Source organism: Diabrotica virgifera, chromosome 8 (genome assembly GCF_917563875.1).
Source record: "Diabrotica virgifera virgifera chromosome 8, PGI_DIABVI_V3a".
NCBI classification, from domain to species: Eukaryota; Metazoa; Arthropoda; class Insecta; order Coleoptera; family Chrysomelidae; genus Diabrotica; species Diabrotica virgifera.
Window position 1 is genome coordinate 15,976,207 of NC_065450.1, and position 24,240 is coordinate 16,000,446.

At 32.1% G+C, this 24,240-nt stretch overlaps 1 protein-coding gene across 2 annotated transcripts in view; it reads left to right on the plus strand.

The window, feature by feature from the left end:
- LOC126889429 (uncharacterized) overlaps positions 1-24,240 on the plus strand; it is an 88,803-nt gene that overhangs the window by 43,764 nt on the left and 20,799 nt on the right. Inside the window, exons 2-3 of one of the 2 annotated variants that reach the window (XM_050657734.1) lie at positions 2,097-2,199; positions 7,032-7,136. In XM_050657734.1, the coding sequence (XP_050513691.1) occupies positions 7,089-7,136 (48 nt within the window). In that variant the 5' untranslated portion in view covers positions 2,097-2,199; positions 7,032-7,088. The remainder of the gene's footprint in view (positions 1-2,096; positions 2,200-7,031; positions 7,137-24,240) is intronic. The other variant, XM_050657735.1, reaches the window with a different exon arrangement.

Below are 24,240 nucleotides of genomic sequence, written 5' to 3' on the forward strand. Positions count from 1 at the left end.
CTGAGGGTCTTTGATGATATATTTCAAGTAATTTCTGGTTGGTATAACCTGATCCTGAATGGCCAGTAATGAACCCTCCGTCTCAGGGAACATCTTTCCTGATGTCAACCAGTAGTTCGACGCTATATTGTCGACATAATCTTGGCTGACCTCATTGGGATGTCGCCCGTGCAGAGGTTTACCCATCCAGGCGCGCACTTTTTCGTCCTTAGTAAGGTGGTTTATGCGCATTTCTGGTTCCCTCAGTTTGATCGGTGTTGTGTCATCTACTGCGCAGATAGCGCGATGTAGATTAGATGTCTCAGCCTGCATCTGAAAATAAGTTCTTAAATTAGCAATTTGTTTATCTAATTGCTCACCTATATCCATAAGTCCTCTTCCTCCTAGATTCCGTGGTAATGTTGTTCTTTCTACTGCACTTTTAGGATGGTGTTTTTGTGCCTTTGTGAGGTGTGTTCGTACTTTTCGCTGAAGAGCCTCTATATCTGTTTTTGTCCACTTAATAATACCAAATGAGTAGCTAAGCGCGGAACATGCGTAGGTGTTTAGTGCCTTAAACAAATTTCTACTGTTAAGGTGTGAGCGAAGCAGCTGTTTTACCCTTCGTATAAACTCAGTAGTTATCTCTGTTTTCATTTGTTTATGGTCAATTTTCCTCGCTTGCTTTACTCCAAGATATTTATACATATCGTTTTCACCCATGGCCTCGATGTTCTGGCCATTTTGCATATCGAATCCTCCGGGCTGTACTTTTCCTCTGACTATATTTAAAATACGACACTTATCTAGTCCGAAGTGCATGTTAATATCATTAGAAAAAGTTTCTACAGTTTTTAGCATCTCGTCGAGTTGGTTTCGAGTGGAAGCCATTAATTTCAAATCATCCATGTACAATAAATGATTAAGCTTCGCCACCACATTGTTGTTATTTTTGATGCTAAAACCTGCATCTGAGGAGTTCAATAGCTGAGATAGTGGGTTCATAGCTAGACAGAACCACAGAGGACTCAACGGATCTCCTTGAAACAGGCCCCGGCTGATTACGATATTTTCAGTTTCGATGTTACTTTCACCAGGTATTTGGTGGTGAATTCTAGTTTTCCACCCTGTCATTATATGTTGTAAAAAGGTCACTATATTATCATCGACTTTATATATTCTCAAAATATCTATAAGCCATTCATGCGGCACTGAATCAAAGGCCTTCTTGTAATCAATAAAAGCAGTAAATAGATTCCTCTTTTTGGAATATGCTTGATTAGAAATGACTGAGTCGATGATAAGTTGTTCTTTGCAACCCATGGAACCCTTAGCGCATCCTTTCTGTTGAGGCTCTATGATATTGTTCAGAGCACAGTGTTGGTAGATACGCCGGGCTACACAGGATGTGACCAATTTATACAAAGTTGGAAGGCAAGTAATTGGGCGGTATTTTGCTGGATCTTGGGTGTTATTTTGATCCTTCGGTATTAAATAAGTGGTTCCCTGAGTTAGGAATGATGGAATATCCTGCGGATTAGAAATAACATGATTAATTAGTGTTGATAAGCATTCATGAGCACTCGAGAACTTCTTAAGCCAAAAGTTTTGAACTCCGTCTGGTCCAGGAGATTTCCAGTTATGAAGCTCTTTGATGATATTTGAGACTTCTTCAGTGATATTTGAGACTTATTATTATTATTGTTATTATTATTATTATTATATTATTATATTATATTATTATAAGAGACCTTTTTTTATCCAGAATAGTCCAAAAAACCTAAAAAAAATTTCCGGGCCACAAATATTGATTTTTTGCAATTTGATTAAAGAAAATTGTTGAAAAAAATTTGGACCACTTTTCGCGTAGGAGACTTTTGAATCTTATTCTGGAATGTCTCACGAATGTGATTATGCAAAAAAATCTCATGGGAGTATTTTCTCCAAAGAACCCGCCGTTTTCGCCTTGTCTATATGTTTTCAGTCCTTTCCGTTAGTTTGCCGGTTATTAGCGCACTCATCACTGTATAAATTGATTAGCAAATTTTTCCTATACGGCTCTTGGTCTATTACGTTTAACGCCATTTTGTCTAATATTTTCCCTATACCATTTCCAGATACACAAACACGATAAATAAAACCTTGAATCCACTGGAACTGTGCCAGTTGGCCTATAGCATATGTGCTATTTGTTTTGGCATCCTTCGGATAACTTATTTAGTAAGTAGCTTCATAAATTATGTTATACATAGGGACTCTATCTTAATATTTTAAAATATAATGTAATAGAATAGGTACCGTGCTTTGCTTTAGATTTAATGAATAAAATACGTTAATATGGATACAATGTGGCTCACAATACACAAATCAAAATATATTTGAGAGTAAAAAACCGACTCAAAAGTCATATAAGTTATTATAGTTTTTGGTTACGCTGTTCTATGGCAAGTGGCAAGTGTCTAACCACACTTAATATAAATTATTAATTTCAAAGTAAGATAATGTGAACAGATGTAACTTTTATTGCAATGACCCAAATATTTATAAAATTAGTTACATAGAGAAAATTTCACATCTTTTCACAAAGATGTGAAAAAATAGACGATAGAAATGAAACATATTAAGATAACACAAACGGAAGAAGTAAAATAGTAAGTATCAAACATAAAACCAGGTAAAGCTGGAAGGGGTGATGACATATACTCGAAAATGGTAAAGTACATGGGAGAAAGAGGGATAAACTGGTTATGGAAAATATTCAAAGGGACATAAAAAAATAATATATCCCAAAAGACTCGCAAATGAATCTTATAAGGCCAATTATACAAAAAGGGAGAATACGTCAGATAGCGAGAGCTATGTCTAGCAGTGGATAGATCCGGGTTGAATGATGATGATGATAGGTAAATAAAAAATATTTTGAAATTTTTTTTAAATTCAATGGGAAAATCCCGGTAGCTGGCTGTATACCATAATTAAAAATCATACAGAACAAGTAAAAACTTCGTTTGTACAATGGTATAAAAAGTTTATTGAAAAACTATTAAAAAGTCATCCAAAAGGATTCGAAAAACGTTTTCGATCTAGATCAGATCATCTTCAGTGCCTAGAACGAAGTATTTCCACGTTAGAGTGAATGCAAAAGGTTAAAATTATGACTAGTTAAAGAAAAATTTGGATAATACTTACGTTCTGCTTAGTAGATGAAATTAGCAACCTTATAAAATAGGTGACATCGAGAAATATGATTTACATGTTGGAAATCTAATGGTAGTAGCGACTCTAAGTCAATTTTAAAAGATAAATTTAGTGCTCAAAGAGCAACATGATTCACTACTCGATAAGAACGTGTGGTTCTTGCCATTTCAATGGACACAGACCAACAAGAGTATTGGAGATGACAATCTATTTATCAGAGAGAAGAAATTTAAAAATAGTGTAATTTATGAATTTAAATTATTAGTTAAGCTAAATGGATGTTAATAACTGTATTATTATTCACTCCAGTACCATCTATATATTTAAAATTATTAGTTCACTAATTCAAATAATCAGCTAATTTATAAAAAAATTATTTTTTGTTGTCAACCATTACAACCACAATATTTGGCAACCAACATTAGGGGAGTGCATTTAGATTTTCACTTCGGAAAAAATCAAACAAGAAAAAACCTTTTGTAATTTCATTAAGAAATGTTTAATAAACAACATATCAAAAAGTTCTACTCGGGAACTGGGTGCTTCATTTTTTATTAAAAAAATGAACAACGAAGTTAGATTTTTTTTAAATAACTCCGAAAATATAATTTTTAGAAAAAAACTGACTTGACCATTGAAAAATTCAGAAAATTTTACAAAAAAAATCTTATATAAAGATTTTTCTAAAATTAAATCTCTAGCTTCTGTAATTTTTTATTTATAACGCTAAAGTCACCCTTCTCACACACCTTGGCGCACTGTAAACTAGCGTTGGAAGAAGTGCACGGTTGAGTTTTTTAATGTAATTTTTTAACTTATCGACCAAAAGAAATTTTACAAATTGGACATGAAAGAAGATGAAATAAGCTATCTTATGGTTGCAATAAAAATAAATAAAATATATGGACATAATAAGTACGGTGTGGGCGGAAAGTTAGCCTTACATGAATTTTGTTTAAAAATGATTTAAAAATGTGTAACTAATACAATTTTACTTATAAAACACTCAAATTTGCACAAGTTACCTCTCAATCATCTTACTAAACGATGTTTCATTCAAAAAAAATCTCAAAAATTTAATTCAAATAACACGATGTCTCAAAAATGTAATTTTTGAAAACTTCTTAGTTTTACAGAATTCCCACCAATCTAAGACGGTATTACTCAAGTTTGAATAAATCTAATACAAATTCTTTACTATTTTTTTAAAGCCTGGGATGTAATCTTTAAAAAACACTGAATTATTTTAGTTTAAAACTGAAATGAACAATTTCTTTTTGAGAAAACTAAGAAAGATAACAAAAATGTAATACAAAAACCGAAAATTACCAGCCGAAAAAATGTATATACAGAGTGATCAAAACTTTTTTCTGTAAAAATTACCTAAAATACATTTAATAATAAGCTTTAACGATAGTAAATGTTCAACAAAAATTTTTTTAGCTCTTATACAGTATGTCTGCGTAACTAGGAACCTATTGATAACTTTTTTAATATCAGTTTTATGAAAAATCAGTTATTCTTTATAAAATACTCTGATAGCATAAGATACAAGCATCAAATATCAAATTTCGTTAATTTTATACGAGCTATGTCAAAAAATATGAATTTCACTCAAGAGTAAAGTACCTTTATATTTCACAATATCAAAAATTATTATTAAGGAAAGTGGTTTCGAATTAAAAATATGTTCCAATATGTAATTATATCCTTCTAATCGAAAATTTGTTTTTTTTTAAATATTCTTTCTAATACATTTTAATTTTTAATATTATTGTGAAAATTATTTGTTTATCTTTTTTTTTGAATAAAATTCCATATTGGTTTGATTGGATTCTACTTGTTTTTCATTTAAATATCCGCCATTTTCGATCCGCCATTTTGAAATTTAAATTTTTAATCTCTAATTCAGATTCAACAACCTTTTAAAAATAAAGACAATAAGTGTTTTAGAAAGATGTTCTTTTTTATGTTCTTTTTAGAAAATCCGCATTTTGGATCCGCCATTTTATAGTTTAAAATGTTAAAATTTAAGTTAGGTTTATCAAAGCTCTCAAAAATAAATATATGTAGAAATAAATACATTTTGTAAAGAAATTATGATTTTACAACTATTTTTTAAGTTATCCGCCATTTTTGATCTGCCATTTTATAATTTAAATTATCAAAATTTGATTCAGGTTCAGCAGCCTCTCAAAAAGTCAAAAATATCCACATATATGTAAACAAACACGTTTTATAAAAAAAATTCGGATTTTACAACTACTTTTTGAGGATTTTTAGGAGAAAATCAGCCATTTTGAATCCGCCATTTTGAATTTTTAAATTGTAATGTCAGATTCGGGTTCAGCATAATCAAAACTAAAATAAAAACATTTTTTATCAAAATAAAATGTTGAATTCACCCATACTCTTAACATTATTTATACAAAACAATTGTTATTGTTTAAACAATTAATTAACAATTAGCGGCGAAATTTGTGAGTAGAACTTTTTACTTTAACATATTTATAAACTAACAAAAAAGTCTTAGAAAAATATAACCTTGTTTGATTTTTTCCGAAACATGGTATCTTTTCGTTCTAATTGCACTCCCCTACATTATTTTTTCATTTTTTACAACAGTACTATGTATTATATTTTTTCCGTCTATAATTGGCTTACATTTAAGTATTTTTCCTCTTTCCACTTTAATACAGTTATTAACATCCATTCAGCTTAACTAATAATTTAAATTCATAAACTACACTACTTTTGAATTCATAACCAAAAATTGACTACCTGTCTTGTCATGTCATTTCTCTCTGATAAATAGATTGTTATTTCCTATACTCTTGTTGGTCTGTGTCCATTGAACTAGCAAGAGCCACACGTTCTTATCGAGCAGTGAATCATGTTGCCCTTTGAGCACTAAAGTAATCTTTTAACATCGACTTAGAGTCGCTACTAACATCAGACTATCAATATGTAAATCATATTTCTCGATGTCACCTATGTTATAAGCTTGCTAGTTTCATCTAGTAAGCAGAACGTAAGTATTATCCACATTTTTCTGTAACTAGTCATAAGTTTAATCTTTTGCATTCATTCTAAAGTGGAAATACTTCGTTTAGGCACTGAAGATGATCTAATCTAGATCTAAAACGTTTTGCGAATCCTTTTAGATGACTTTTTAATAGTTTTTCAGTAAACTTTTTATACCATTGTACAAACGAAATTTCTACTTGTTCTATATGATTGTTTTAAATATTTTAGATTGGAGACAATCACGTAATCGGGCGCAACTCATTCAGAGGACACTGCTTGTGATCGACACTGCCCTACGAAAACTAGAATAGTGGCTATATTTCAGACGGGGAGAGTTAGGAAGCTACTATAGCCCCCTTCTTTGTTGATGAACGTCACTCGTAGGCACATCAAATATTGAATTATTTAATTCACACAATAAATTCGATGCGCTCGACCTAAAGTTAAAATTATGGCTACCGTGGAAATAAAAGAGAGAGAAAAATAATTTAGGCTCTTGAAGATAATACAATAGAAAAGGCAAAAAAGTCAAAACAGACTACAGTAGTCAAAGTATTTATTGACTACTGGGATTCAGAAAAGAGGCCTATGTCTGAAAAGGGTTACAATAAGGATAAATATTGAGGAGGTTGTAATTTATTAAACGTTAACTCTTGTTTCTAGGAAAACTTAGTTAGGCATTAGAATACTTAGTACTGAAATTTTTTTAAAGCTATATCAGAGCTGCTGCTTTCTCCTTGTAGGAAAATGTTTCTCTGACATTTTTGTGTGATTTTTCCTAGCTGAGCACATCATAGCATGAACTAATGTTTTTTATATTCCAACAGAATGGCATTTCACCTACAGAAATTACTATCAGCCTTGTATATATAATTGGATTTACGATGCAGCTCCTTATTGATTGTATTCTAGGAACTATTTTGTATAATCAAGTAAGTATACGATTTGTTTTTGTTTCTTAAAATGTACCTATTTATTAACCATCGACCGGGCACGTTTTTAAAAATCACAAGGTCGGTCGAAAGACGGCATGCCGCAAGTAGACAAACGTATAAATTAAATTGAAAAGAGACATACTTATCCTTCATATAAATAATAATAAATCTGTGATAGATAAAACAACTCTTAGTTATTATAAAAAAAATTATTATTATCTAAACCGACACACCAAAATTTTCAAAGTTAAATTTTTCAGATTTTGATATTACTGAGCCGTGTGTATGTCCGATCCTTACCACTTAGGCACGATTTAAAAGTAGTACATTCTTTCACGGTTTTTGCTGTAAATTTTAAAGAACCACTTGGATTGACATTAAATTTGGCATACGCATAACTAACATATCAAAAAAAAGGTTATATGGTGCCGATGTGTGATTTTGCCTTGGGGGTGAGTTTCATCCCATCTCGGGGGTGAAAAATATATGTCCAAGATAAGTCCCGAAATGGATAAACTGACTGATTTTGAGCAACTTTTGTTCTATAGAGTTTTTTCACCAAATCAATACTTTTCGAATTATTTGCAAGTGAATATGTTAATTTTTCAACAAAATAACCATGTTTTTAGACGGTTTTTCGCAAATAACTCAAAACATAAACATTTTGTCGAAAAAATATTCTGAGCAAAACTATAGCCTATCAAAAAGTGAAAACGGTGTATATATTAGGTCTCTATACCTAGAAAAGTAGAGTTACAGCTAATGAAAAATAGGTTCATATTCGAAAAATTCCAAATAAAATAATTCAATGTGAAATATCCAAATAATGAAGCATTCTTGGGAAAAACACATTAAAAATTTTTTAAAGTGTTTAAAAAACTTTATTTTTGTTTTTTCAAAAAAAAATTCTAGTATCAAATGTAAGCCAGTTACGCTCAAAATAAAGTTCGTCCCTTTTGTTTTGGCAAAAAAAAATCAGGAAGATCATCCCCCAACTAGCAACTTAAATGAAATTAGTTGTTACCGCTTCACAAATTACTTTACTTATGTTGTGTTTATATGATCTGTAAGTTTTATCGATTCAAAGTGCTTATTTTTGAAAAAAATTGGTTTTAAAGTAAAATTTTTAAAAAAATTAATTTTGAAAAAAATGCTTTTTTCAAAATAACTTAAAAATTGTTAGAGATACCAAAAACCTTAAACAATAAAAAAGTCAGCTTTACTTTCTTGAATATTTTGTACTTTTTTGTTTTTCTGTAAAACAAAAATTGGTTAAGATTCGGTGTTTCTAAATTTTCATACATTCGTGATAAGTGACTAGTTCAAGCCCTTTTAACTACAGCTCTTTCAAAAGTAAGGACTATGAACCGATGAAACTTACAGATCATATGATCAATACCTACGCGAGTAAAAAACTTGTGAAGTGGTAACAAGTAAGTTTATTTGAAATGCTAATTAGGGGGTGATTTTCCTGATTTCTTACCAAAAAAAAGGGACCAACTTTATTTTGAGCGTAAGTACTTTACTATTTTAATGCTAAATTTTTTTTTAAAACAAAAATAAGCATTTTCTTTATAAACTTTAAAAAATTTAAAATGAGTTTTCCCCAAAAAAGCGCTTCGTTTTTTGGTTATGGCACGTTAAAATATTTGATTTGGAATTTGACGAATATGAACCCATTTCATTAGCTATAACTCTGCTTCTACTAGGCACAGTGACCTAATATATACACTATGTTTTTCATTTTTTTACGTGCTATATTTTTGATAAAAATTTTTTCTCTACCAAATACTTACTTTTTGAGTTATTTGCGAAAATCCATCTGAAAACGGCGTTATTTTGTAGAAAAATTAACATATTCGCACGCAAATAACTCGAAAATTATTATTTTGGTGAACAAATTTTATAAAACAAATGTTGCTTAGAATTAGTCATTTTATCCATTTCCGGACTTATTTCGAACATATATTGTTCACCCCCAAAAGGGGGCGAAACTCACCCCTACGCAAAAGCACACATCGGCACAATATCACTTTTATTCTTGAACTTGTTAACTATGTGTATGCCAAATTTCATGTCAATCAAAGCGGTTTTTTAAAATTTAGAGGTTTTGCAATATTTTACCTTTAAAGAACATAGCTAAAGCTAAAATAGCATTTATACAAAAAATATACTCTGTTTTACCTACCCAGACTTGTGCTGGTCATGGCTGGTCAAATGTCACAAACTACACCATTTCTGAATCGGCCCAAACCCCCTCTTGACACATAGAAAAAAAAATTCAGATCGGTGTAATCGAGATCGAGATGACATGTCTTTAGATGCGGTGCCGCCCAAAATCCCGACAGCCAAAATCCTGACAGCCAAAATCCCGACGGACAAATCCCGACAAGCCAGAATCCCGACAGGTCAGGATTCCGACAGGCCAGAATCCTGACACACCAAAATCCCGAAAAGCCAGAATCCCGACAAATAAAAATCCTGTCAGGTTTTCAAAACATAGTACATAGGATCCATCTAAGCTTTCATTTGACACCTCATTTGCCATTCTACCTGGTATAATGACAAAGAAGTTATATTCGCGGTCGGACGGACAGACGCACAGACATGATAGGTCAAATTTCTCACCTTTAGTACCATCCTTGGATTATAATCTTTCATTTGACACCTCAAATTCTACCTGGTATAATGATGGATGAGTTGGGTTTGCGGAAGGACTGACAGACGGACGGACGTTGATAATTCAAAGTTTCCACATTTCTTCAAAATTAGTGAAAACAATAATGGAAAAATTCTTCGCGAATTAATCAGTTTTAATTTATTTCCAAGTATGTAGGTGATATTAGTATAATTAACTAAATATAAATAATATAAATAAATTCCATGTTTAAAATAATACTGTAACGTAACAAAAATAGATGAAAACTATGTATTATAGTTTTGAAAATCTGACAGGATTTTTAATTGGTCGGGATTCTGGCCTGTCGGGATTTTGGCGTGTCGGGCTTCTGGCCGTCGGGATTTTGACTGTCGGGATTTTGGGATAGACCCATTTAGATGACATGGAAACACAACAGCTAGTATGGTACGGACACGTAAGATGAATGGACGGAAGGAGAATCCCCAAAAAGTGTTAGTATGGACCCCCACCGAAAAACGAAAACGAGGAAGACCAGCAACTACATGGATAAAGGCTACTCCATGGTGATGTCGGAAAGAAATTTAAGAGAGAAAGATTGCCACAATATGATACGGAAAGGGGTAAAATGCTATACAACCAATATAGTATATATTGGTTTCTATAAGAATTTGTGAAAGTCCAATTTTTTTTAAATAACTTCGATGTCAACCGTCCCTAGCGTATCAATAGATACTGCTAGCTAATAAAGTTTTCAACTAATGACGATATTTTGAAATAAAATCCCAAAACTGCCATAAAAAACCGGTCTTGGTGTGCACTAATCAGATCGGTATCGTGTGCAATGGGAAAGTTTCCAATGCAGATATTGCTAGTTGGCTGAAATTGTTCTGGATACAATACGTAGCCAGCGACTCGCTTCGTATGTTTATAAACAAAATGAGGAAAACAGCGAATGGATCTAGTGAATGGACTTTAGGTGAAAATAATTTAAAATTTGCGTAGTTCTAAAGCTATTTCCTGGTAATATTTCGCTTTTCAATCACTATGTTTTTTTAGGAATTATCCAAAAATGCAATTAAAATAGTCTGACATTTCGACTTTCAGCTTAAAAACTGGTTTCAGTATAAACAATTTAGAAATCTAATTCTTGTAACGATTGTTTAATTTTATGTACCGACATGTACCGATAATAAAAATCATACAATTATTTTATACAATTTAACCCTAATCCATTGACATACCGTGCCGAAAATATATTTTTTCTACAACCACTATTCAAAGTGCACTTTTCTGCACGGTTTTATGTTAGCAAACTTGATATTTTCTCACAGTATAAGATATTTGACATTAGTGTGCAGAAAAGTGACGTTTCTGTGCCGCAAAGTGACGTTTCTGTGCCGCAAAGTTCTTTTCTGCACAGTTGACTACCCCATTCTGAGTAACGTTATATTCTGTTTACATCCGTGGACTACCGCATTCTGAGTAACGTTATATTCTGTTTACATCACATCCGTGGTTAAACTTTAGACAAATATATAACCTATAAGACAATTATTATATTTAACTATAGCATAGAAACTAAATTATGGATGTTACAACTGTTTTATTTTACAATTTTATTCTTGTTAAACATTTTATAATTATCAAATAACCAATAAGGATTTAGCAACCTGTGCAAGAGACGTCGAATGAAGTAGGTTTTGTGTAAATCCGTGACTGCATAAATATAATGTCAATAATGTGTAATAATTGTTTAAATTTAAACAAATTAAGACAGTGCATTAATTTTTTAACTTATTTCTGTGCAATTTATTTAGGTATAAGGAATTTAAATTGATTAGTAGGTATTAATTAAATACAGTTTTAAATTTATCACATAGGTACCTATTATAATTAATCGTCGTTTGGAAATTGTGATTTTTATTTTTAGGAAAAACTGTGCTTGTAGAAAAAGTATAGTGTGCAACACGTGCAGAAAGGTAATTTCTCACTCGTTTGAATTGCGGCACTCGCTTGCGCTCGTACCGCAACTTTTCAAACTCGTGAGAAATTAGTACCTTTCTGCACTTGTTGCACAATATATTATTATCGCCAACCGTCACTAAAGTCATTCGTTATTGTAATAATTTGCCCTCATTTGCGGCAGTAAAGTAACATTTTATTGTACTAAAAGAAGAATTTTACTTTACCTGCCGCGATTAATCGAGATTGAATGTAAGTGGTCGATGGCAGTAATCGATTATTAATTTATTTGAGGTACTTATTTTACGAATTTATTTTGAGTTACGAAGTTACTTTAGTTATTTAAAAATATTGTACACAATTTGCGATATTATCAATTAAGTTTATGTCAAAAAGTGAAATTATGTAGCATTTTTCAATTGTATTCATATAAAATAAATTAAAACTTTACCAATTTAGTAATTATCCAATATTGATAACTATCGATAAAACATCCAAAGCAACCATTTTGCAAAAGTTATGTGTCATCACTGTAATAAAATTATTATGACGTTTATAATTTAAACAGTTCTTAAATTGTAAATTGTAAGTACCTAAGTGTTAAAACCAATATAAAATGCGATAAAATTTTGTATGCACCACGTCACTAAAGACTCTTTATCGAACTCGTCTGTTATTCGCCTCGCTCGATATGCTCGCTCTGCTCATAATATCAGACTCGTTCGATAAAGAGTAACTTTACTGACTTGGTACATAAATAAATATTATCGCCAACCTTCATTAAAGTCATTCATTATTGCACTCATTTGCCGCCATTTGCCGGCAGTAAAGTAATACTTTATTGTACCTACTGAATGAAGAATTTTACTTTACCTGCCGCGATTATTAATCAAATTAACTCAGATTGAATGTAAGTTGTCGATGGCAGTAATAAATTATTTATTTGAGTGAACTTAAAATGTATTTACTTTAATTATTAGAAATACCGGGTGTCCATTTATATATTTTTTCCCAATGTAACTGCCTATAACTTCTAAACGACTCAAGATAGAAATATGCGGTTTTCGCTGTAATGTTTTATTTTAGTAAAAGTTTTGTTGGAATGGATTGATTTTTTTATATCGCTTTTAAATAAAAAATGGCGGATTTTCGAAAAAAAAAACGTTGTTGACTTTTTTTATTGAAACACCCAGTATATTTTTTTTGTAAATTGAAGGAACGGTCATTTATCTATCTTACGATAAAAAGCTTTTTAAAGTCAGTTGTCAAATGACTCAGCAATTAATTTTTAAAATGAGAGATGCAATGTGGAAATTACGTAACATATCAATCTGCTTAGTTGTGTTATTTAGTTATGTGATATCCACGTTGCACCTCTCATTCTAAAAATTAATTACTCAGTAATTTGACAACCCATTTTAAAAAACTTTATATCGCTGGATAGGTGAATGACCGTTTTTTTCAATTTACAAAAAAATTCATTTAAAAAATTTACTTATGTTCAATTATATTCATTAAATATAAATCAAAACTTTACAGATTGAGTAATAATTATAGTAATTAGGTATTCAATATTGATAACAACAGAACTATCGATTAAACATCGAAACCGCCCTCATTCAGAAGCATTCTTTCATTACTCTCATACGAAATTTTTATTTCGTCTAAAATTTAAAAAATTCCTAAATCTTTTAATAGTCGAGGAAATGAAGCTGAAAAAATGGCAAAACCTCGCAATTTTTTGTTCTTATTAGGTAAATAATGAATGTTTTATGCTTTAAGATATACTATCATAATATTTCAATCCTTAAAACCACCCTTGTTGGAGCTAAATATAAAAAAACTTATCTTACAAGAATAACTTCGGCTTGCATCGATTTACACAAAAATTTGGGATTAGGATCATCTCACCCTTTACTTTATATTCTATATCATGCTTAAGGGCGTTGAATATTTTTAGGGGTGTAAAGAACCCCTTATTTTCAAAAATTATATAAAAACATTGTATACTTTAATATGGGTAAAATTTGGTTTTGATTGGTAAAATAATGATTGTTTTATACTTTAGGATATAATATCGTAAAATTTCAACCCTTAAAAACCACCCTTAATAACTTACAGTTTTTATAAGCAGATATTTTAATAAGTGTATACGGAAAAAAAGTAGAATTAAACAATTACAAAAACATTTATTTACACAAAAATACGAATTTACAAATATGTACAAATACAAATAGCTTTTTAGTCACCTTCCAGTATACGAACCGGTTCTGTGGTATTATACATACATTGAAAATTATCCATAAGGGGACTATCCGAATTTTTCGAAAAAAAAATTCGTTTTATAAACATAGCTCCTTCATTTTTGGCGGTGAAAAGATTTTTCAAAAATAACTTTGTAGGATTTTTGAAGAGTAATAAGAATGTGTAAACTAAATTCCGTAAGATCCCTCAGTTTTTAATTAGGGTGGGTTTATAGGGCTCGAATAAGGGGGTGTTTGCTCGTAAATAGAGGTTTTAAACAGCTATATCTCGCTAACTGTTCACTGTAATGAAAATCTATGCACAAGAGAATTTTAGTTGTTAAACAAACTACAATTTGGTAATCTATCATTTTTTTCGTATCTCCAGTATTTTCGGAGATATTTTGAAGTAAAAGGTGAAAAATGGGAAATTCCAAAAAACTAATTTTTCTTTAAACTCCAATTTTTCTAAAATTAGGCCTTTTAAATAGGTCAAACTTCTTGGGTGTATTGATAAAACAAACATAAAAGGAATTACAAACAGGTGAAGACCAATTTTTAATCAGGAGGGTAGTTAGGGGGTTGTTGTCACTGATTTTTCATAGAGAAAAGCAGGTACCGAACTTTTTTTGATCATAAGTCGCTTACTTTACAGACTAGAAACTTTTTATTATTTTTTTTGAAAGGCCTAACTCTATACTTGAAAAAAGATTATTTAAGTTTTTCTCTAAAAATGCAAAGTTTTTCCGTTATTTTACTTTGAATATTTCAAATTATGCATTTGACGAAAAAAGCTAATTTTAACATGCCGTATCTCGATTTTTATTGGTATTAGCGATATTACAGAAAAATAATTTGGTTTGTGTTACTAAAAGATACAATTTTGATATCTACAGTTTTTTTGATTAAATGCATATTTTTCGAGGTATTCTCAAAAAACCCTTTTAAAAAGTCGATTTTTTCATCGAAAAACTGTTACTTTCAAGCGCGATTAACTCGAAAAATATAAGTTTTACGAAGAAAATGTAAAAAACATTTTGTTCTTATAATCACTTTTTAAATCGACTTACATAGTTAAAATGTAAAAAAAAATTCCCGCCCCGAGATGGGGTGGCAACCACCCCCAAGGTTTTAGCGTACAGCGGCATAATATAGAAAATGATCCTTGGACTATTCCCTACCTTCTGTGAACATTTCAAGTAAATCCATGCTGGACGAAAAAATTGCGAGCCAAAATGCTTCATTTCCTCGACTATAAGTTATGTATTAATGCAAATAAAGTATGAAATTCTGTTTTTGTTAATTCGATTATATATAGGACAGTGATAGATATTCACTGATAATTTGTTAGTAAATATATTTATTTAAATTTTCTACGATTCATCATGGGAAAAGCAACTGCGGGAGGGTATACTTCATAAACAATGACGTAACTATTAAACGTTATGTTTAAGTTTTGGTATTTTATTTTACGTATTAAAATTAGTCTAATTTTTAAACAAAAATACAATTAAACTGTTTAAAATATACTTATTTCGTTGAAATCATAATAATAGAAATATAACTTCTTACGTGCTTACAAAGTACACACATTCTTTTTTTCGTTAGTGTTAATGTTTTTTATGATTGACAATAAAATTTTGTATGCACCACGTCAGTAAAAACTCTTTATCGAACTCGTCTGTTACTCGCCTCTCTCGCTTCGATCCCTGTGCTTGTAATATCAGACTCGTTCAATAAAGAGATGGCACGTAAAGAGGAAGACTTTTATTTTATTGTTCTGCAAGTGCTAAAATTATCTTTGCACGATTCATGTTGCAAATACACAATAAAATAATGCTACAATATAAAATAATGCTAAATAATATTATACACGGTGGTCGTGCAATGAAAGAATATCTCTTGTGAAGCACACTGACTTAACAATAGAGCCATACTAAACCAATTAAACCACCATCTGAGCAGACGAGTCTATTCGATCATAGACGAGGGATAATGAAGAGACTAGAAGGAACTAGAGCAAGTGTAATTTACCAGATATCTTGTATTACTATAAGGATGTGAAACCTGGGTCATGAAACTTAACATGATGAACAAATTAGAAGACTTCGAGATGTGGTCATATCGTAGAATGCTCAGAATATCATGGGTTCAATACACTTCAGACAGAGAAGTCTTAAACAAAGTAGGTCAATGCGAAGGTGACTTTTAATGTAGATGAAAAAAGAGAAAACTCTAATATCTGGGGAATATAATGAGAGGTAGCAGATACAGAATACTGCAATGAATACTCGATTTAAAAATCGACGTAAAACGCGGAATTGGTAGGAAGAAATATTCATGGTTCCGAAACCTTCAATGGATTGGCTTATCAGAAAATCAACTATTACATGCCGCACAAGATCGAAAACGATACAGGCAAATTGTCATGGAAGCTACCCTAAAATTTGGGCGCGGTACTTAAAGAAGAAGAAAAAAGTTCTTTTGAGTATCTTTTTTTCTGAGTATCTTTATTTCTTTGCTAATTAAAAATCAAGGAGTTTATTTTCTCTCCAGTTACTGTTACGTAACGATTTTTAATTTGAATGTTTAATCGTATTCTTCATACAACGACAATTATTTCTATTTAGCATAACGTATGTGTCTTTCTATTACCTCGTAACCCCAAAATCACGATTTTTCAGGAGACAAGAAAAACTATTGGTATTCATACGCTCAGCAATGCGGATGCGCGCTATTAGAAACCTATTTAATAATATAAGTAATGAAGTATGGCTTACAAGGCTTTTTTGAACATGCGAGTTTAGTTTTACATTATTAAAATCTGCAAAAAATTCATTTTCCAATTTTTGTGGTTTACGAGTTATTAGAACGACACAGTCGATAAATTTATTGACAACTAGGGCCATTGACAAGATACAGTTGCTTCCGCATATCAGATTATAGTGTAATGTGTAGTGTGCGTGTTGAGTAAGCAGTCCCTCCAGAGTACGGACCAATCCCACCACGACGAAATTGATCGTTCGTGTCAATTGCTTCAAACAATATATGAAAACATCAGAAGTCATTTCTTCTTGGAGTTCGTAGAGTTGAAAACAATTTCTACTAACCCTTGATATACTAATCGATTATCTCCTGCAATATAAGAAGTAATAATTAAACAACCATCTAGAGCACCAGCATCCAGTTATCCAGCTGGATCGAGCGCTTTTTTTACATGCTGGATCCAGCAGCGCGGATCCGCAAACGTGTCAAATTCGAAATAAGTTAGTTAATGTCTTTATTAGCCTCTTTATTCAAAGCCTTCAGTAGGCAACTTGCTACTCTATAGCGCTAGCAGTAGCTCAGTATATTATGGAAAGTTTCTATGGCCTAAAAGTTTGCATTGATAAAGCGTTGATATGCTTCTTTTCATGAGCATTTTTCAGTGCGTCACAAATGATAGAAAAAAAGGTAAGTCCGTGATAATATACATTTTTAATATTTATTCTAACATGACATTTTAGTTAAATCTGACAGTTGTCACATTTTATTTGCAATTTGGCATAAAAACAAATCAATTGTGTTTATGACATTTATAAAATGGTACTTTCTTTGATTTGTACAGTCTTATAAATTGTACAGATTATATTCGTAGATATATTATATAATTCGTAAATAATTTTTTTCGATTATAGCGCCATCTATCGAAAACTAGAATAAATGTTATAAATGTCTGTAATCACAAACGTGAGTTTTCCTGTCACATACAATGTAATGCGTTAGAGAGAAATCGAAAAATTGTGACGCACTGGAAGATGTCTAGACATCTTTCAGTGCGTCATCTTTTATGCTTTCTAGAGAAAAAGAATAGACATTGATTCTGCGATAATATTTTCTGCTGGCGAGCGGTCAATAATCAGTGAGTTGATCGCCACTTTTTATCCGGTGAAACTGGCTGTAGCAGCTCCTTGCAGAATAGTCCTCCACTTTGATAACGGCCGACACAACCATGAAGTTTGCCTTAGACAAACTAAATAGGCAGAACGCTAGCCTTAGTGCCGATCCATCTGAAGCATTACGCAACAGAATCGCGGAACGGAGCCTCTGTGAAATTACAGGTACATTAGTGTAGTTACAAAATCCAAAAAAGTATTACGAAGGACTAAACAATCCTAGATATTTCCCCATGTCGAAAAAGAATGCAATGCGAGAAGAGGTCAATAATTTGTTGAGCGGTATAAATAAACAAGTCATGAAACTAGTGCAAGAGGATGTAATGGAAGAAGATGGGCCAACTAATCCGGAGTCCGTGAATTTTAATTTGGAACAAGAACTTGAGATTAAATTGAAACGAAAAAAAGAAAACTCTTATAACCAAAAAAAAACTGTTTCCCTTAAGGATTACGAAAAGATTTTGGAGAAGGAAAGGGTCGTTTATGATAAGGAGTGAAAGGCGATCATTTGTCCATGGTCTATGACTATTCGATGACCTTAAGACCGACCAGCATAGAGGCCGAAAGGGCTTTCTCCGCAACCGGCTATATGTGCAGTTCAGTGCGAAGTAGGTGTGAATAGTGTGATAGATAATATGTTTTTAAGGTCTTACTTCCAAAAAACTAAATAATTCATGTTTCTGTTGTTTTGTGTTTCATCAGAAATTAAGAATACAGATAAAAAACATTAAAATCGTGTTTTATTTTGATTGCACATTGTGCTGCATCCGCGCTGGATCCAGCTGGATTTAAGCCAATCTTACAAAACTCCAGCTGGATTGAAAATGCTGCTGATTGCATACAACCACCTCTCCAAGGAAATTTTTATCCAGTAGAGATTTTACAAAAGCTGAAATTAATCCAAAATTACAAGTACTAGGAGAAACATTTATTAAAATTTCACAAATTGACTGTATTTCCACATAGTAGGACCCTAAGTAATTTTTCGCATAAATATTGTGGAACGTGTAATAGTCGACTTCATATTTCTGTCTATTTAAGATAAAATTATTTCTCATTTCGGTCCTGCTTGCTTATGGGAATACGATGCCGTGCAATTAAATCTACCCTTGTTAGTTTGTTTTTAGTCCGTTTTGTTGTTTTAACGAATGGCTCTAATATTTTGTTGACTGTTTATTTATTTTAAGTGTCTATCCATTTTTTAAAACACTTTAGATTTAGATCTTCCAATGTATGGAATATGTACGTTCATTATTTCAGAAACAGACCACTAAAAAAAATTTAAAACACTTTAGTTTTAATTTTTGAACGGCCACAAATTTCTAATATATAGGGTGTCCCAAAAGTAGCGGAACGGTACAATATTTCTCGAAATAAACATCAGATCGAAAAACTGAAAAATACATGTTCAATAATTGTTAAATATCTATCGAATGACACTAAACACGACCCCTCACTCAACCCCCTAGAGGTGGGGTAACTTTAAAATTTTACATAGAAACCCCCTGTTTTTATTGCAGATTTGGATTTGTTACATGAAAGTAAACAACTTTTATTTGAGACATTTTTTCGAACCCTGAGAAGATGACGCTATAATCGGAAAAATCGATTTATTCTGATACCATAGGTAAATATTATATAAACGCTCTAATACCCCAATAAATACACTTTCAAATGAAAAACTAAATAACACCTGTTTAATATTTTTCAAAAATCTATCGAATGACACCAAACACGACATCCCACTCCATACACTGTAGGTGGGGTGGGAGGTAACCCTAAAATCTTATATACGAACCCCCGTTTTTTATTGCAGTATTGCAGTAACACTTATTCGAAACATTTTTTAGAATTGTTGATATATGGCACTTCTTCTTCTTCTTCTTCCTTCTTGTAAGTACAGTGGTGTTAAAAAGTCCTGCATCACCTTACCAAATACGCGGTCTGTCGTCGATTTTTCCTTGTTCAGCATACTTCTTAATGACTATAATTACTGTGGATTGATTACAGTTTACTGCGGATGGTATTTCGCTACTAGATTTGTCGTTTTTATGGAAAAAAATAATTTCAAAACGCTTTTCGTTCGATAATTTAGTTTGTTTGGTCTGGGATGACATTTTGACCTTTTTATCAAAAATCAAAGAGCTAATAAATGTGTTAGGGCAACTACAGCGTTTATATAGTCAAAATATGTGGCAAATTTGTCATTAAGATTCAATTTAATAGTACTTTAACGACTTAATAATCACCATATAATTTTCTCCGATTATGGGAAATCCCTTAAATCAGATTATTTTATTCTTTTCTGTAGAATTTTGAGCTAGTAATTAAAAAAACATTAGTAAGTACACCATACCGCTAATGCTAATTACAAGCACAAGCTTAAATTGAATTAGCGAAGATATACAAAAACTTGTGTTAAACCTCAAAAACTATAAGGCGCTTGGGTGATGCAGGACTTTATAACACCACTGCAGCTTTAAAGCCTGTTTCTTCTTCAATATTAGCCTGCTAAATGATTTAAGTTATCGCACCATCTTTTTCTTGATCTGCCAATATTTCTTCGTCCATTTTTTTGACTTATCTCGTGCTATTCGTACTATCCTATCCTCTGCCATTCTACTAATGTGTTCTACATTGCACCCATCTATTTATGTCGTCTACATTGCATGATTTTCTTATGTTTTCACGTCTCTCCCTATCCAACAGACTTTTCCCTGATATTCTTCGCAGTATTTTCATCTCTGTTGTTTCTAGTAGTCGTTTCATTTTAGATGTCTCAGGTCCTGTTTTCGCGGATTGTAAAAGTAACAAGACTAAAAGAACCGATATAAAGCCTCGGTACCCGACGGAACCTTATATGACGAACCAATTATAGCGCCATCTATCAACAATTCTAAAAAATGTTTTGAATAAATGTTGCTTAATTTTTTACGATAAATCCAAATCTGCAATAAAAAATTAGGGTTCCAATTTAACCTGGGAGCGCCGTGGGAAAAAATCTCACATTTTATTCTTTTCTGTGATAACTTGATGGACAATTTTTCAACATTGATTTCCAATAGTAAGGGAGCGTTCAAGTATTACGTAACGCAGGGGGGGGTCAAAAATCTTCAAAAATTGCGTTACGCAATAGTTAAAATCCCATAAGAGTGGGTTAGGGGGGGGGGGGTTAAAAATCTTCAAAAATCGCGTTACGTAATACTTGAACGCTTCCTAAGTGCCTTGAAGAAGATGGTAGTAATGAGCAAAATTTTTGTTTTAATTTTTTTTGTAAAAAATATGGCTTTGGTGAGAACTAATTAGCTTTAAAATTGTTAGAAATAGATATTTTTAACGTGACAAGTAAATAAAAATATTATAAAATCGAAATTTGATTTAAATTCTTATTTAAATCTATATTATGAGATTTTTTCTCTACGCGCGACTACTTACGTTACAGAAGTGAGCGCGACTGCTCCCGGGTTAAGATTTTAAAGTTATCCCCCACCCAACCTCAAGCGGGTGGGGTGGAGGGTCATCTTTGGTGTTATTCGATAATTTTTTGAAAAATATTAAATAGGTATTTTTTGGATTTCCATTTGAAACTGTATTTCTCGAGATATTAGATCATTTCTATAATTTACCTATCGATGGCTTAGTGTGAAAACCTCGTATCTCAATTTTTTCGAAAATGACATTGTGGTGGTTTTAGTTTGAAAACCTTGTATCTCAGCATTTACAACTGTTACAAAAAATCCAATTACACTAGACTATTTTCTGCAGCCGAAAAAAGAAACCACGTATATCAATTGCTCTCTTTATTTAGTGTGAATACCACGTATATAATATAACCAATAATTTGGTACTTAATTTGAAGTGTTTGTTTGAGAGATTCTACTTGGAGAAGTGTTTTTTGTGAACAACAAAATGTAGTCCGGCATATAGAAACATTTTATGAACCTTAAATCAAAAAATTTGTATTGTATCGACCTAGTATTTGGAGGTGTGCAATAAGCTATGAAAAATGAAAACCTCGTAAATAATAATAAACACAACCTCATTTGAGATGAAAAATACGTATATCAAGATATACGAGGTTATCATAGTTACTTGGGTAAAGGCTCTATATACTGCAAGAATATTTACGTGTTTTTCATAGTTAATATTTGTATTTCCAATTTAATAGCGACATTTAACGCTTTTACCTCTGGGCCAATATAAGATATTTGTCTCAATGTGCTGGAATTAAAAATAAGTAACGTAATTTTTGTTTTTAGGTTATCTTATGCAGAAAATCAGTTTTTTGCCTCTCCTGTAAAATTGTAATTTAATGAGATACGAGGTTTTCACACTAAGCCATCGCTATGGTATCACGATAAATCGTTTTTTCCGATTATAGCGCCATCTATTCACAATTTGAAAAAAAAGCTCAAATAAAAGTTGCTTACTTTTACGTAAGGAACCCAAATCTGTAATAAAAATTTGGAGTTTCTATTTAAGATTTTAAAGTTACCCCTACCCTGCCTCCAGAAGGTGGAATGGGGGATCGTGTTTGGTGCCATTGGATATTCTTTTAAACATTATTGAATACGTATTTTTCAGTTTTTCGATTCGATATTTATTTCGCGAAATATTCGACCGTTCCACTAGTTTTGGGACACCCTGTATATAAATATTATGTGTTGGGTATAGTGCCATCAGGTTTGGCTTAATTACATAATCTACGATTTTTTTAAACAAAGACCGAGGTCACAAGATACCTCATTTGAAAGGTCTTTTAATTGCCTATGCAAAGACATAATATTATTCGAATATTTTTTTCTACAGGGTTAACCAAAATTATGTATTTATATAATATGATGCAAAAGTATGAAATTAATTTATTATAAATATCAGAAAGAGACCACTTAGAAAAATATTAAAACACATCAATTGCAATTTTTAAATGGCCATCAATTTCCTTATATCTCTGTTGGACATTACGTCATCAATGTTGGTTTAACGCAGTAATCGACGATTTTTTTAAATACACACAGAGCTTACGGAACGCGTCATTTAAAATGTCTTATTCATTCATTCAATCTCAAAAGTCCACTGCTGAACACAAGCCTCCTCCCCTCGTTTCCAACTCCATCTATCCTGCGCCGCTTTCATCCAGTTTTTATTTAGCTTTCTTAAGTCGTCAGTCCATCTTGTAGGCGGTCGACCGAAGCTTCTCTTGTCTTCCCTTGGCCTCCATTCTAATAACCCCTTTGTCCATCGCCCATCTGTCATTCTGGCTATGTGTCCTGCCCATCTCCATTTCAACCTGGCTATCCTTTCGATAGTCACCTTTATTCTTCACCTGATTTCTTCGTTTCTGATTTTGTCACGCAGAGTTATTCCTAACATTGACCGCTCCATTCTTCTAGGCGTGACTCTTAGTTTGGTAGCCGAGGCTTTAGTTAAGGTACGTGTTTCTGATCCATACGTCAAGACTGGGAGGACGCACTGATCAAATACCTTTTTCTTTAGGCATGTGGCAACTCACTTTTAAAAGTTTCTCTGAGTTTTCCAAATGCTGCCCACCCAAGACCGATTCTTCTCTTCAGTTCATGAGTCTGGTTATCCCTACCAATCGTAATTTCATGTCCCAGGTATTTATATCTATCTATGAGTTCTATTTCTTCCCACCAATACTGATGTTCTGGTTGGGTACCAAATTTGTCATTGTTTTTGTTTTCGAGATGTTTATATGTAAACCTACAATTTCTGTAGCCACAACGAGTTCCTGTACCATCTCTCTTGCCATACCTAGGTCCTCAGCTACTATGACTATACCATCGGCGAAACGTAAGTTGTTTAGGTATTCACCATCTATTTTTATTCCCTTTGTCATCCAATCCAAACTCTTGAAAGCATGTTCTAAGACCGTATTAAAAAGTTTAGGTGAGATTGGGCCTCCTTGTCTAACCCCCCGTTCTATTTTTATGCGATTACTGTTAGTATGTAATTTGACGGTGGTTGTTGCCTCTAAGTATATTTTGTATAATAATTTTGTATACCTATAATGTAGCCTGCATTCTTTAAGCGCCTGTAATATGTTGCTAAGCTCAACTGTGTCAAAGGCTTTGTGAAAATCGATAAAAACCAGAACTAGAGGTTAACTGTATTCCACTACTTTCTCTATTAGGGTTTAAATACTTTGTAGATGGTTATTTGTTTCGTAACTTTTTCGGAATCCTGCCTGTTCTCTTGGTTGATAAGTCTCTAACTTTCTTTCCATTTTCTTAACTATTATTCGCGTAAATAACTTATATAAATGGCTGAGGAAGCTAATCGGTCTGTAATTCTCTAAA